At 39.1% G+C, this 13761-nt stretch overlaps 2 protein-coding genes across 2 annotated transcripts; one reads left to right on the plus strand and one right to left on the minus strand.

Moving 5' to 3' along the window:
• Positions 1-434: 434 nt before the first annotated feature.
• Positions 435-5805, plus strand: LOC144642051 (substance-K receptor-like). The gene is made up of 2 exons (XM_078501047.1): positions 435-480; positions 4175-5805. The coding sequence occupies exon 2, from the start codon at positions 4191-4193 to the stop codon at positions 5385-5387; it is 1197 nt and encodes a 398-aa protein (XP_078357173.1). The 5' UTR covers positions 435-480; positions 4175-4190; the 3' UTR covers positions 5388-5805.
• LOC144642343 (uncharacterized) lies at positions 867-3046 on the minus strand. Its single transcript, XM_078501308.1, has 3 exons — positions 2546-3046; positions 1424-1840; positions 867-1091 (listed from the first exon to the last, which is right to left on the minus strand). The coding sequence occupies exons 1-3, from the start codon at positions 2912-2914 to the stop codon at positions 867-869; spliced, it is 1011 nt and encodes a 336-aa protein (XP_078357434.1). The 5' UTR covers positions 2915-3046.
• Positions 5806-13761: the final 7956 nt, after the last annotated feature.

A 13761-nucleotide genomic window follows, 5' to 3' on the forward strand; every position in this document is an offset into this window, starting at 1 on the left:
GTCAGAAAAGTATCATTTAGAAAGCCGCGGGAAACGAAACGACACAGTTTCTTCGCCTAAGTATAATGATCATCAATTTGAGTGTGCTTCAATAAAGTAGAGCGTTTATGTTTTGACGTATTGACAAGCAATGTTGGGGGCAAAAGTAAGTAATTGAATCCGCGTTGTTCACCTGCCGAAAAAATTAAACCTTACTTGTAAACAACAATCACTTTCGCCTGTTAACTTAAATAATGACTCGAGTTTTTCTTTTTTCTTTTTTCTTAAATTTCGGTCAACTCGAGGGGAGGCAATAGCTAATTGTTTGAGCTGCACTTTTGTCACTGCGGGGAAACGGAATATAATTGTTTCCTCTTAGCTTCATAACGAACCTTGTCAAGAATCAGTCTCACACCAATTTAAATATGGTCTAGTGCTTGATAAACATACGTTTGACGTTCTTCGCTGCTAATTTTTATCGTGCGAGTTATAATTTGTCAGGTAAGTCACCTAACGAAAATACGTAATGTGCGGTCTGGTGGGACGGTTTTTAATCTCTATGTAAAGTATTTTAAAGCAAAAATGAACGTTCTTAGGATAATAAACCCAGGCGATTGAAAACAGGTTTCTTTAAAAGGAAACACGAATTGTAAAAAAGAACAAATACTAACTTTTGTATTGACAATTCAACACTTAAGATACTCGACGAATGTCTATGCGAAGTTTTTTTTAGGCCAAAACATGAACGTTCTAGCAGGATAATAGACGCGGGCAATCGAAACTCCAGGCGATGGAAAACAAGTTCCTTAAAAACATGATTGTAAAATAAAAAGACAAATACTAACTTAATACTAAACACTGAGCAATTATAATAAAGAATAATGTCATTACCTGACATAATTCCGAGAGTCCTCTTCATGATCATCATCTTCTTCAGATTCAGTGCTTGAACCTGCTGAGGCATTGTCTTCCAGTGTTGCCCAGTCTGGTTCCTCTGGCAAATCACTGTCACTCGCACTGGTGTCTTCCTCCACAACAGCATCATCACCACTAGCTGAAAGGTCACTTTCATCAGCACTTTGTCCTGAACTTTCCTCCTCTTCTGACTCATCCTAAAACAAACAAATGAGAAAAATCAATTTATTAATACAGAGACACATTCAAGCGAATATATAGTGAAAGGCCAGAAATGATTCATCTTATTCATACATGTTGCTATTGATGAAGTAAAAGTTATTCCTGACATTGTGAGGTGAGGGTTTTTTAGCACTAATATCAAACAAGGGTACTTCGTTCTTTTCTGAGACTGATAATTTTCATTTCCATTTCAACCTTAATTTTCACTCATTTTCAATCACTGGGTTTTTCAAGTATATTTTGGTTCCCTTTATCAAAGGGAAATCTGGGTAAGAAATTTATTTACTTTTATAGTCACCAACTGTACCTGTCTGTTTTTAAGCTCAGTGTATTTCTCCTTCAACTTTTCAAACCGCTTATTTAAGCCTTTGTGTCGTCTCCTCCACTTTTTTATCTTTTTGGATTTTCCCGGGCATTTGTTGCACTTCTTTGTGCCTTCCTTCCTTGATACTTTGGGAGTGGATGACGCAACTGGCAAATTCGGTGTTGTGACAAATGAAGGTGAAGTCCCTTCCATATCCAAGCTTCCGTCCATCTCCCCAAATGCTTGTATGGTTTCACCTGCAGGTACTGGTACTTCCATGATCACAGTCACATCAGTAGAACCTTCAGGCTCTAAACACACAGATGAAAAGCTGCATGTGGAAGTGGAGGTGCTATTGACTGCAGTGCTATTCGTGGCAGTTGTTATAGCACATGCATCTTTATATGCATCCCTGACAATCTATTAACAAAACAAAAAGACTGGGTTGTATGTTGATTGTAAATCAAAAGGTAAAAAAATAAATAAAATATAATAGACAAAAGTTTAGACAAAAATTGCTTTATATTTTGTTTAATACCTTTAATTTAATATTATCTCCTCATAAGCCAGGCTTTAGTTTGTGGAATTGGACAAATGAAATCAATCTGACTTGGGAAATTGATGGTTCATCCAGAAGACTGCAGTGTACAGGTTGTATGCTTCTAGTTCAATGTCATGTGCTGAATTTTACAAACGTGTTATAACACTTGTTGCCAACAAACTTTTGGGACCTCATTGTAAATAAACCCGTATCTATCTCGCAAAACGTTCAAATAAATCTAGGACTTCAACGGAAAACAAATAAACCAACCAACTAGACAGAGATTTTTCAACTTCAAAAGCCACGAAATATTTAATTACAATAAAGCGCGCCAAATTAAAATATTCGACCCGCGAAACTTGTGGACTTCTCGATCACGCCGTCCAAATTCATCTAGATCGAATAGTAGACATTATAATGTCACAAAACGTTTTCTATCGTTTATTATCCGTGTCAGTTTATAAACAGAATCTTTTAAGTGACATGTTTTTGCAACAAACAGCTCGTTAGAATCAATATACTTCAAAGAGTGAAACCGAGCGTGACTGTTCGAGAACAGTAGAAGAATACAACAATGAACTGACCTTTCTTCGCTTGCGTGCACTTTCGGGAGAAGAATAGGCAACCACCGTGTCCCTTGTTGGAATTGCCCCCTTGATGAGAAATCTCTTAAACTTCGGAAGGTTTGCACTCTCCCCCGAGAAGATAGCGGCCCTCTGTTCAAAACAGCTCTCCTCAAAGTGAACAGAACACAGGCAAGACGTCTTCGAAGGGACAAAATCCTTTCTGTGTCTGCGAACAAATGTCGTCCATTTTTGGCGAACATCATCCGCAGAAGGAAAATAGTGCATAGATACACCTTCAGTGTACGACGAATTCTTGCAACTTGTCTTATTCGGGCCACCAGCCACGCAATAGCGTCCACCTCGCTTTACTCTCCTCTTGTCGGCCATGATTTTCACAACTTTGAGTAAACGTCTCTACGTCACAGCCTTGTAATATGATCGTTTTGGCCGCGCGACAAAATGGAACCACTTTTTAGCGGGATGTTTGAAACTTCAAGGCTCAAAAAAACTGGTTTCGCGACATTTCCAACTCCTAAAACCTTTCAATTCTAATTCATAAATGCCAAAACTTTTCAAAAATAGAATAAAAATTTTCATTTCATAGGCACTTTAAGACGTTTGACAAATTTGGTTATCATCAAAGCTTCGATTGCAGGATACATTCAACGTAAATGAACGCATTTGCATAGAACATTTTGTATGTAACCATTTATTTCCTTATTCTTTGGGAAATGTTACTTTTTACCGACTTTCAGTCTTCACTGGGGGGAACTGATTATTAAATTTGGTGGCACGACATGCAAGTCAGAATTTTTAGTTATTATTGACTAAGCTGGAGGTCCACATGTGGAAATATTAACCGAGGGGTTTTTCCATAATTAAAGAGTAAGAAAAAGGAACAAAGCGAATATTTCTAACCCAAACCTAACAAGCTTGGCGTTTAAAAAAGTGAAACGGACAAAAAACAAATTGGAAAATTCGTTTAGCCAATCGAACTGCGGGGCAGAAAGTAATTTTGGTTATCAAACAGAGCGTAGAATAACTTATTTGTTTCTTCGTTTAATAAAAGTACTGAGAAGATTATCTTCCTTAGGTAATAGCCACATAAAGAAAACACAACCCTCCGCAAATAGATCAAAGAGAACATTTGCAGAACTTCTAAAACTAATTTAAGGGACCAATCGGGAAACGGAAAAGCTCGAACCCATTAAAACAAGTTATCTATCTAATACTTATTACAGCAAGAATCAAATGACTCATTCAGATATGAAGCATTAAAACTGACGCGTGCCGCAAAGAAAATGGATTGCTGTGTTCTTAAACAGACGAATCAGAACGATAAAGAGAACAATTAAAGCTTCTTAAGAAAACAAAGCAGTGAAGGAAAGATCGATTTTAATCTAGCTCCGCAGCTGACTTCACAAAGAAGCATTTCGTATAATAACAGCAACACTGTGTCGCTGTGTTTTACTGTGCTGTAGATCAATAATGAAACGACCTTCGACCAAAGCTTTAAACCAAAAAAACACTTTTAAACTTATTATTAGTTAGTAGTATAAAATTTGACGCGAGTAAGGATTGTGACACTCCGTTACCTATGCTGTAGCAATTTATTTCTGCTTCTAACTTAGTATCTCACTTGGTTAGATAAACACATCTTAAGATGAACAACACCACCAACAATACAACAGCAGAAGGGTTAGATGAAGAGGGACTTCTGGCATGTCCTTTCCCAAGTTTGACTCCCTTGCAGCAGTCAGTACGAGCAGCAAGCGTTCTCCTGGTCATCGGGTTATCACTTATCGGTAACATCTTCGTCTTGTACGTTGTGAGGAGCAACATCAAGCTACATACGGTGACCCATTACTTAATTGTCAACTTGTCCGTCGCCGATCTTTTGATAACAGTTTTTAACATGTCTGTGTTGTTCCAGACCGAAGTCACTGGAAACGACGAAGCATTCGGCGGCATTGCTGGACAAATCTACTGCGTTGGACTCATTGTGGTGCTCAACCTTTCGGTTGCTTGTTCCATTCTCACCTTGACAGCAATTGCTGTCGAGAGATTCTGCTCCATCATGTTTCCGTTTAAACGAATCATAACGTTCAAACTGGCCAAAGCTATGGTTGTGGGCATCTGGCTTTTTTCATTTCTCATGACGATCCCGTTTTTCTTCCATATTAAAGTAGAAGATTACTATGGCGACGGAGTGTTCTACTGTGTGGAGGACTGGTCTCCGCTTGACACGACGGCAGCTGCCCAGGTGTTTCAGATTGTGTTTTTTGTACTCATGTACGCATGCCCACTTATTGCCATCTTTGTGCTGTACTTGTGCATTGGTATCAAGCTATGGAGGCGGCAAGCGAACACGCAAGTTTCGTCATTTGGCAATTCCCGTAGACGAACGCGCATGACCGTGCAGGTGACGAAGATGCTTGTCGTCAGTGTCGTGGTGTTTGCAATTTGTTGGCTTCCTCAGCACGTGGCACTGTTCATCAACTACTTCATGCTACACATATGTCCTCCTGAGTTTCTGTGGTTTGGAGGGACACTGCTTGCCTATGCCAACAGTGCGATGAATCCCATCATTTACGTTGCATTCCACTCGGAATATAGGAAGCAATTCAAGGTTGTTCTTGTGAGGTGTTGTCCCATTTGTCTAGGACTTCGTAACGCTGGCAATGGCCTCAATCTACATGTCGGACGAAAAGTCGAGAAGTCTGAAGAGTTCGTTATGGTCAATGGTTTATCCTTTAAGACGAAGTCAAGTGAAGGACCAGCTTCCGAACTCAGTCATGTCAATGCCAGCAGTCCCTGCAACAAAAGCAGAGAAAATCATGCGTTCAATAAAAACGAATGAATACATGACAATATTTGAAGTGGCTGAAGAAGGTCGAGAAAGATAACGTTAATGGCGGAGCCAATTTCGAAAAAAATAAAATAACACATCAGGCAGATCACGTAGGACTGACTTGTCGTAAACTGTTTTCTGGAATCCTTGAGTTTTGTTTTTCAAGCAAAGGAAAACCGACGGAGAAAATTATACATGACAATTTTTTGATATGATATAGTGTAATAAATCAGCATGTTGTTATAGTGTTACAATTCAGTTTAAAAAGCCTTTTAGTACTTAACCCCGGTTTCTGTAGCATAAAGCGACTAGCAGTACTTTTAAAATAATATATAGATTAAGCCAAGCCTAAACGCGAAGCTCCACACTTATTTTCTGGTTCTTAAATTTTTGTGAAAATACTCTCATTGAAAATACTGCTATTGAAGTTATTAAACGTATACTACTCAGGAAAGATCCATAGCCGAAAAATATCGTCAACTCCAATGGTCTCCAATCGGAAAAAATTACACTAACAAAATCCTGTCATTACCTTGGACAAAACAAGCAAGAATTAAGCGTACAATTCAATGGAAAACTATAACCTGGTCAGCGGTCAGCTTCAAAAAAACACATGGACTCGATGAGTTGTACACTTGCGCACGCGATACGGTCATGTGATCTGGTCAGCGGATACCTTGTTTTGACAGCTGTCAATTGACCAGAACATGATGACCAATATCAAAGATACAAGCCGACGCTAACCTTCACATTCCATGGGATATGATAAGATGACATTCTCCTCTCCTGGTCGGATTTCCCTTCTCCCTCCCAGAGAGTCTGTAGGCTCGGGCGCGCTACGCTCACTCGATAACCAAATGTTCTCGGCTTCATGGGTTTACCAAATTTCCTTACCCATGGTGCTTCGCGCGCTGGACCTCCGCTATAAGGCTGTTTAAACGGCAGAGAAATTTCGGTACGGACCCGTCACAAAATCGGTCTGGAGCCGATCACTCGCTTTTTGGAGAAACAGTCAAGTTGTAGGGCCCCTCTTAAAATTGACTGTTTCTCCACAAAAGTGGTCAGGTCTAGACCGATTTTGTGACTGGTTCTTACTCGATTACTCAATGCATGTCTGTCGTGTAAACGCGCTTTAAATAAATCTTCCTAGATAGGATGCTAGTCGGAATGGATCGACCTTTTAAACCAGGGGAAGTAAGGGGCCTGCTCAGGTAATTACGGCTGTGGTAAACAAAACCGTCGGTTGAGATTTAAAATCTTTGAGATCGAATTGAATCAAGTTTATTAACGCCAAAAAGTAAATAAAATAGATTGAATTCTGATAAAGTCTTTATTTCGGCAACTGAAACGCTTTCTCTTACTTAAGGAGGCTCGATGTAGTTTTTTTAGCCGAAGGGTGGTTGTTTTGAAAATTAAAATTATCTGGGAAACTAATGTTCGATTTTTGCCAAAATACACCATAATGATCTAATATGACCAAATTTTAATTTTTTACCGGTCCCTTAGCCACAAAGGTTACCATAGCAACTATTGACGTTTTCTTTTGTTTTCAAACAAGCTTGATTTTCTCGAAATCTAGATTGACTCTAGATTTGTCTGTCACTTCTGGGGATATTGCTATATCTTCCTGTTTCAATCAGGAGTTTGTGATTACTGATTCTGATTTTTACAAGCGTTTTTCAAACCTCAAATCACCACAACTCCCAAATTCTAGACGCTCCAACGTAGTAACTGTCCAAGGTAACCATGGTAACAACATCTTTAACTGGAGATCTTGTTAAATTTTTGAGCACGTTGCGTAGATCGAAATTGCATTCAATATCCAGAAATATCTCTTTTATTAGCCTGTTATACAAAACACTTAATGACTGGCCCAACGGAAAACAGTTTTGTTGTCACTGTTTCCGGCCCTTGGGTCAGTTACTAAGCTCTTATTTTCGATACGCCGGAAGCTCAGTTTAATATTGAGATGCCCCGTCTCTATTTAGCCTCCACCCTCCCAAACTCAAAAGCTATTTTCCCAGCTAAGAGCTTTTTAATTAATAGGACTTTAACGGCATTATCCTGTTCTCGCAGGGACCTTATAGAGAGTAGGTAAAGGCAACGGTTTTTTTTTGTTGGCGGACAAGTTACAGCGTCGACATGTAGCAGCGACAAAATTATGGACTGTTCACACCGAGGGGAAATGTTACTGTATGTCACAGAAAAAAACCGTGGACGGTCGTGTTGCTTCATGCAACATGACCTCTCGTGTGATTAGATCTTAAGAGGCTGTATCTGTAATAGTGGTCTGCCCGATCTGGCTTGTTAAATAGATTTCGCTCTTTTCTAGTGTGTTGCAAGACTTTCATGTACTTATACTAAGTACATGATACCAAAAGACGATACCAAAAGATTTTTTCGATAGGAACATTTTCTATTACATCTACTTTTCGGCTGCGTTGGTTTGATTGAAGTAGACCGCCTCACTTTTTCAAAAATAAAGTTTGAATCTGAGCCGTTTTCAAGTGTTTCATCAAGGTGTGTGATAGGGGTGTCGTTAATGTTTTGCTGCTAGCTTGATTCGAGCTCAATTTTCGTGAAAGTTGGTGTGATAAATTAAAAAGACATAATTTAACAGGCTGTAGTGTTTGTTTGGTACAGAAGTTGTTAGTTCTTTTTTAATTAATTTTCAAAGTTGTGGTAAATTTAAGCCTTGACAGTGGTCGTTACAAGTGCTCGTTCGGGTGAACCGAAAATCCTTAAAAACTCGAAAAAAATTAATGATCCGGTCAAGTGAATTGTGTTTTTAGTATAAGTACATGAAAGTCTTGCAACACACTAAAAAAGAGCGAAATCTATTTAACAAGCCAGATCGGGCAGACCACTATTACAGATACAGCCAGACAGTAAAATATTATTTATGGTTGTGATAGTCCTAGAAAGATTGCATTCGATTTTCTTGCCCCTGTTTACGGCTCTAAATATATTTACGTTTGTTCGTATGATTATTCACGTTTATAAATGCGAGAATGTATCAAGAAGTACGTTGCATAAACATAGATTCTTCCTGCATATTTGACTATGCACTTTGCACTAAAATCACTCACCTCTACTGAGGAAATGATCGTGACTACCAGTCTGAGCTTGATAAAAATATAGTATCAAAAATGCTATCACGTTTTCGTCTCGGTGAGCCGTGTGAGCGTTGTACCAACTGACAGTCAACAAAAAACAAACCTATTTACACAGCATTTAACCGTATATGACGTAAGCATGTTCAAAAGTGCCCATATATTTCTGTAAATACTTCTGACCGTGTAGAGAACAATGAAGTAGAATCATTAACATGAGACCCCCGTAACGTTGCTAAACACCTGTTTCCATTGCTTCTGCGCGCAACGGAGATTCGCGGAAACACGTTTATGGATTATAGATATTTTTAGGTCTCTCGAAAAAGCTTCCACAAAATGTCGCGTGTGTGCCCGAGGGGAAGCATTTACATAAACAAAGTTTCCTGTTTGAAGGGGTCATTGTCATTACGTGTGCCCACCAAGTGCGTGCCAAATTAACGATTTCCATCATTCCCTCACAGAAGTCACGCTGTCACTGGGGCACAAACAGAGTTCCACTCTCTTCACGTTTTCAGCTCAACTTTCTGGAAAATTTACCAAGCTTGCTTCTCCAAAAAAGAATGTTGCTTTCGCGACACATTTTGCGTGTGCGCGCAAAAAGAGAAGATTTGAGAAGCAAGCTTCCTGTTTGTGGCGGGGAGCCTAATTGCCCTCTGCAGCTATCACCAAGCTTGTGCTAATTTTAATGATTTTGCAATCATACTGTTTACAAAATAGTCTCCTCGACCTCTGTGTCTAGAGTTTAATTGCAGTCCAGATTTTTTCAATGAAAAAAGGTGAATTAAACTGGAGGAAAAGTCTGTTTTTTATCAGAAGCATAAACCCCGCTTCTGTTTGTATTTAACCGCAAGATTGAAAAAAAAAAATTAACGTGAGTCTTAGTCGAAACATTTACAGCCCTTGTGGTGAGCGTTTAACTGGCGCATAACGTGGTACGCTAATAAGAAAATTGTACCTAAGAAATGAAAGAAAATTTTAAAAAAATTTTTTCATCTTACAACTCTACATAGATATCAGATCTTGCACAACCGGGCGGATTATGTGATGGATTATGATTAGGCTAAATGCCAACGATTATTCGTCCATAAGGGCTAATTATATATAAACACACAGACACGGTAATAGTTTTTATCTTTATCTTTATCTTATCTTATCTTGTTTGAGACCAGGTGGAATGAAAAATCACCCGCGGTTAGAACGCCATTTTACAAATGTAGTCGTAATTTACCCGGGGTATCAAGAACAAAATCGAACCAAAAATAAATCGAACCCAATCGAACACCAACGTTCGATGCGTCGAAAACGAACATCTATTGCTGTGAGTTCGATCGAACCCGAACACGAACACAGTCGAACTCAATCCGGTCGATTTGAATCTCGGACTATCAATCAATTGCTGTTTTCACTGTCCTCAAAAAATCCCCAACTACAGAAGTGTGAACAAAAATAGATATAAATAGATTAACAATTCTCCAAGTTTCGGGTTGTGCAGTGTACCGTTCGCGAGTTATTTTCCGAACCTTCCACGCAAATTATAAGCTGAGATGGAGCGCCATAACTGTGTCCTGCAGAGGGACACAGTAATGGCCGCCGGAGCAAGAAACCACTGGAACTCTCTGTTTACAAAAGCGGCCATCCTGGCAGAGTAGTAACTTCACATAAACACCACTTACTAAATGTTCAACGCACAAAATGGAAGGAGGTTTTTTTCAAACAAAACAGCTTTGTCGCGGCACTAAGCGATGTCACACGACGAGAACTCAAATACAAAATGCCTGTTTAAAAACGAATACACTATCGACATTGCAAAATATTTTAAGTTATCTTTCGCCTAATGACAAGGATTAGCAGGTAGTGAAAGACGACAGAAAACCAAGAAAAGGATAAATATAAAAACGTTCAAATTCATTAACGCTCTTCCTTTTGGAACCGATCTTCTAAAATTCGAAACTCTTCTCCCACATCAACGCTAAAAGGACATTCTCCTCCCGGGTCTCCTGAATCGCTTCGGGTCTGACGCTCTAGACATTCTGTTTGGGTTGACCAAAGCTTGCAGTGATCAAAACCGATTCTCCCAACCACGTGGCAGACTGGTATGCCGTGGCTATGTGCGGACAATCGTCCTATCGGCGAATCGCCAAAAGGATTAGGGGAACGGTGCACCAACAAAGTACGAAAACAACAGGAGTCGGCGAACGTTCGATTGTTGTTGTTCGGCAACGAACGTTCGAGGAGTCATCATGTCAGTAACGAACGTCGAGAGTGAGACAAATGTGACAGATGAACCCAACGAAAGCGAGAGCGACCGACGGAGGAACCGGGACACGGGAGGAGAGAGATTCCTGGCAAGGAATTCCGTAAGAAAAAGCGAGTTCAGCAAACGACAGACAAGAGTCAAAATATGGATCCGGACAGCAAAGTGGAATCTGGATGGCGATGCCGGCCGAGACAATAACACTCTGTGTCGACAAAAATCGGAAAAACGGACCCGAGCCAAAACTCGTGTCACCTGAAAAGAAGAAATAAATACTCCAATTCCAACAAAGATGAAGGAGCAACGAAAAAGTCTAGGACTGTACAACAGAAACCAAGCCGCATCCCGGAACGAGAAAAAGGTAAAGGAAGGCCGAAGAGAACGACACACACAAAGAAAAACAGAAGTACGCAAATAAAAGTTCACAAAAACGAGACGACGACAAACATGGAGGAAGTAAATAACCCGTGCTTTTAACGGAGTCAATAACAAACGCAAACAAGGGTACACGAATTCATGTCAACCCAAGAACTAAAGAGAAACATAGCTTGTCGAGTGACGGCCATTTTCTTCTGCAGCAAACTCGAGGGACATATGAATATCAATCACGCTGAAAACGGATAAAATAATTGCCAGGAAGGTGCGTCAATGGTGGAATAAGGCGCGTACATGATCGGACAGGGGTCCCGGCAGGAGCAGCCTTAGTGTCTTTAGGGAAAAGAAAGCGGAGAGAGAATCTACTTCAAGGATTTTAAGCGGCTAAAGTGAGAAATCAAGGAACCGAGGGAAGGAGAAGAAACCGGGGGGAGAGAGATGGAGAGAAAGGAGACCCATCCCCCCACTATCAGTTGAAGAAGTTTTGGAGTAGCGACGCTGCGAAAAAAGAAAAAAGTGCCACAGCCATAGACAGTTAGAGAGGCTAGATGAGACGGAGGATACCGACAATAGAGAGAGTCATAAAACCCCCGAAGAGAGATTTAATATGTAGAGTGGCACCAGAAAGAGTAGAGTTATTAGTTGTTCTCGATATTTCTTCTAGTAGTCAAGTTTTATTGAAAGCTCACCCGGGATACGAGAGAAAAAGGTGGCTCAAAAACAAAGTCCGGTACCCAGACAAATGTTAGAAGAGAACGGAGAGGAAGATCGAAGAAGTACTGGCACATAAACATAAGAATCAAGTAGTGCGAAGTTTAAGATAAAAAAAGGTGTAAAGAATAAGTGTAAGTCCTGCAAAGGTTGAGTGGACGAAGTAGTGAAGTTACTTTTACCGATTTTGCTGGAATCGGACCCGAAGTTTACTCGAAGCGCACGTTATTCTTCTAGTTAGTAAAGAAATGCACGAATCAATATAAACACTCTGTCTTCCTGACCCATTTCGTTTCTTTTTTTTTTTACCTTTTGTTTATTTGTGTCTACTTGCGTCCCCGTTTGAGTAACAATTAACTGGGATATTAAAAAACGAAGTGCGATAGATATTATTTTTAAGACCTAACATGCGTGTTTTAATCAAATATAAACACCTCTCTTCCTTCTTTAGCTTTTTTTGTTTATGTCTAGTTCATTTCTTAAGGATTTAAAAGAAAAAGAAAAATCAATCCCCTCAGTTAATAAAATTTTAGGATAAGCAGAATAAAGACCCCGAAAATAACCGCACTTCTAAATATTTTAGAATTAAAAAAGTATCTCTATAGCCACGACGGTAGAAAAAGTAGAAGTAACCTTGAAAAGAGTAGGAATCAAAAGAAAAATAGAACGGGCCAGTTTCACCAAGTGAAAAGAGTGTGTAAAGTAGAGAAGAAAGAATTGGGGGAAAGTAAGATCGCGTTCACCATAATCTTCCTGACGTATATAGGGGAAAATAGTATTAGTATAGCCAGAAATAACTAAAGTAGCGGATAGTTACTGAAGAAGGAGTAGGAAAAAGGAAAAAAGAGGCGAGAATTTTAAAAAGAAAAGAGTAAAAAAAAAAAAATACATTTTTTGACAGTTCATGAGAGGCTCGACGAATGTTATGCGAAGTTTTTTTAGGCCAAAAATGAACGTTCTAAAAAGACGCGGGCAATCGAAACTCCAGGCGAGGAAAATAGGCCTGTAAAAATGATTGTAAAATAAAAAGAAATAATTTTTATTGAATTAAAACTCAAGACGTTTGACAATTTTATCACAGAGCTGATAATAGAAATTTTAATGTAACCATTTATTCTATTGAAATGTTCTTTACCCACTTTCAATCTTCATGGGGGGAACTATTATAAATGGTGACACGAAGCAAGTCAGAATTATAGTTAGATAAGCTGGAGGTCCACACGAAAAAACCAGGATTTTTCATAATTAAAGAGTAAGAAAAAGGAAAAACGATTACCCATGAGGGTCTTTAAAAAATGACGCGGACCAAAAAAAATGAAAATTCGTTTAGCCAATCGAACTGCGGGACAGAAACTAATTTGGTTATCAAACAGAGCGTAAATCTTATTTTTTCTTGTTTAATAAAATCTGAGAAATTAGTAAGCCACAAAAGAAAACACAACCCTCCGAAAAGATAAAGAGAACAATTAATATAAAGGACCCGGAAAAGAAAAGCCGACCATAAAACAAGTTTCACTAACATTATACAGCAAGAATAAATGACTCATCAGATATGAAGCATTAAAACTGACACGCGCCGCAAAGAAAGTTGATGCTGTGTTCTTAAACAGACGAATCAGAACAAAAAGAAATAAAGCTTCTATGAAAACAAAGCAGTGAACGAAAGATCGATTTTAATCTAGCTCCGCAGCTGACTTGACAAAGAAGCATTTCGTATAATACAGCAACATTGTCACTGTGTTTTCTTGCTGTAGATCAATAATGAAACGACTTTCGACCAAAGCTTTAAACCAAAAAAACACTTTTAAACTTATTATTAGTTAGTAGTATAAATTTGACGCGATAAGATTGTGACACTCCGTTACCTATGCTGTAGCAATTTTCTGCTTCAAACTTAGTATCTCACTTGGTTAGATAAACACATCTTAAG

The sequence above is a fragment of the Oculina patagonica genome, chromosome 2 (genome assembly GCF_052425735.1).
Source record: "Oculina patagonica isolate OP01 chromosome 2, crgOcupat, whole genome shotgun sequence".
Lineage (NCBI taxonomy): Eukaryota > Metazoa > Cnidaria > Anthozoa > Scleractinia > Oculinidae > Oculina > Oculina patagonica.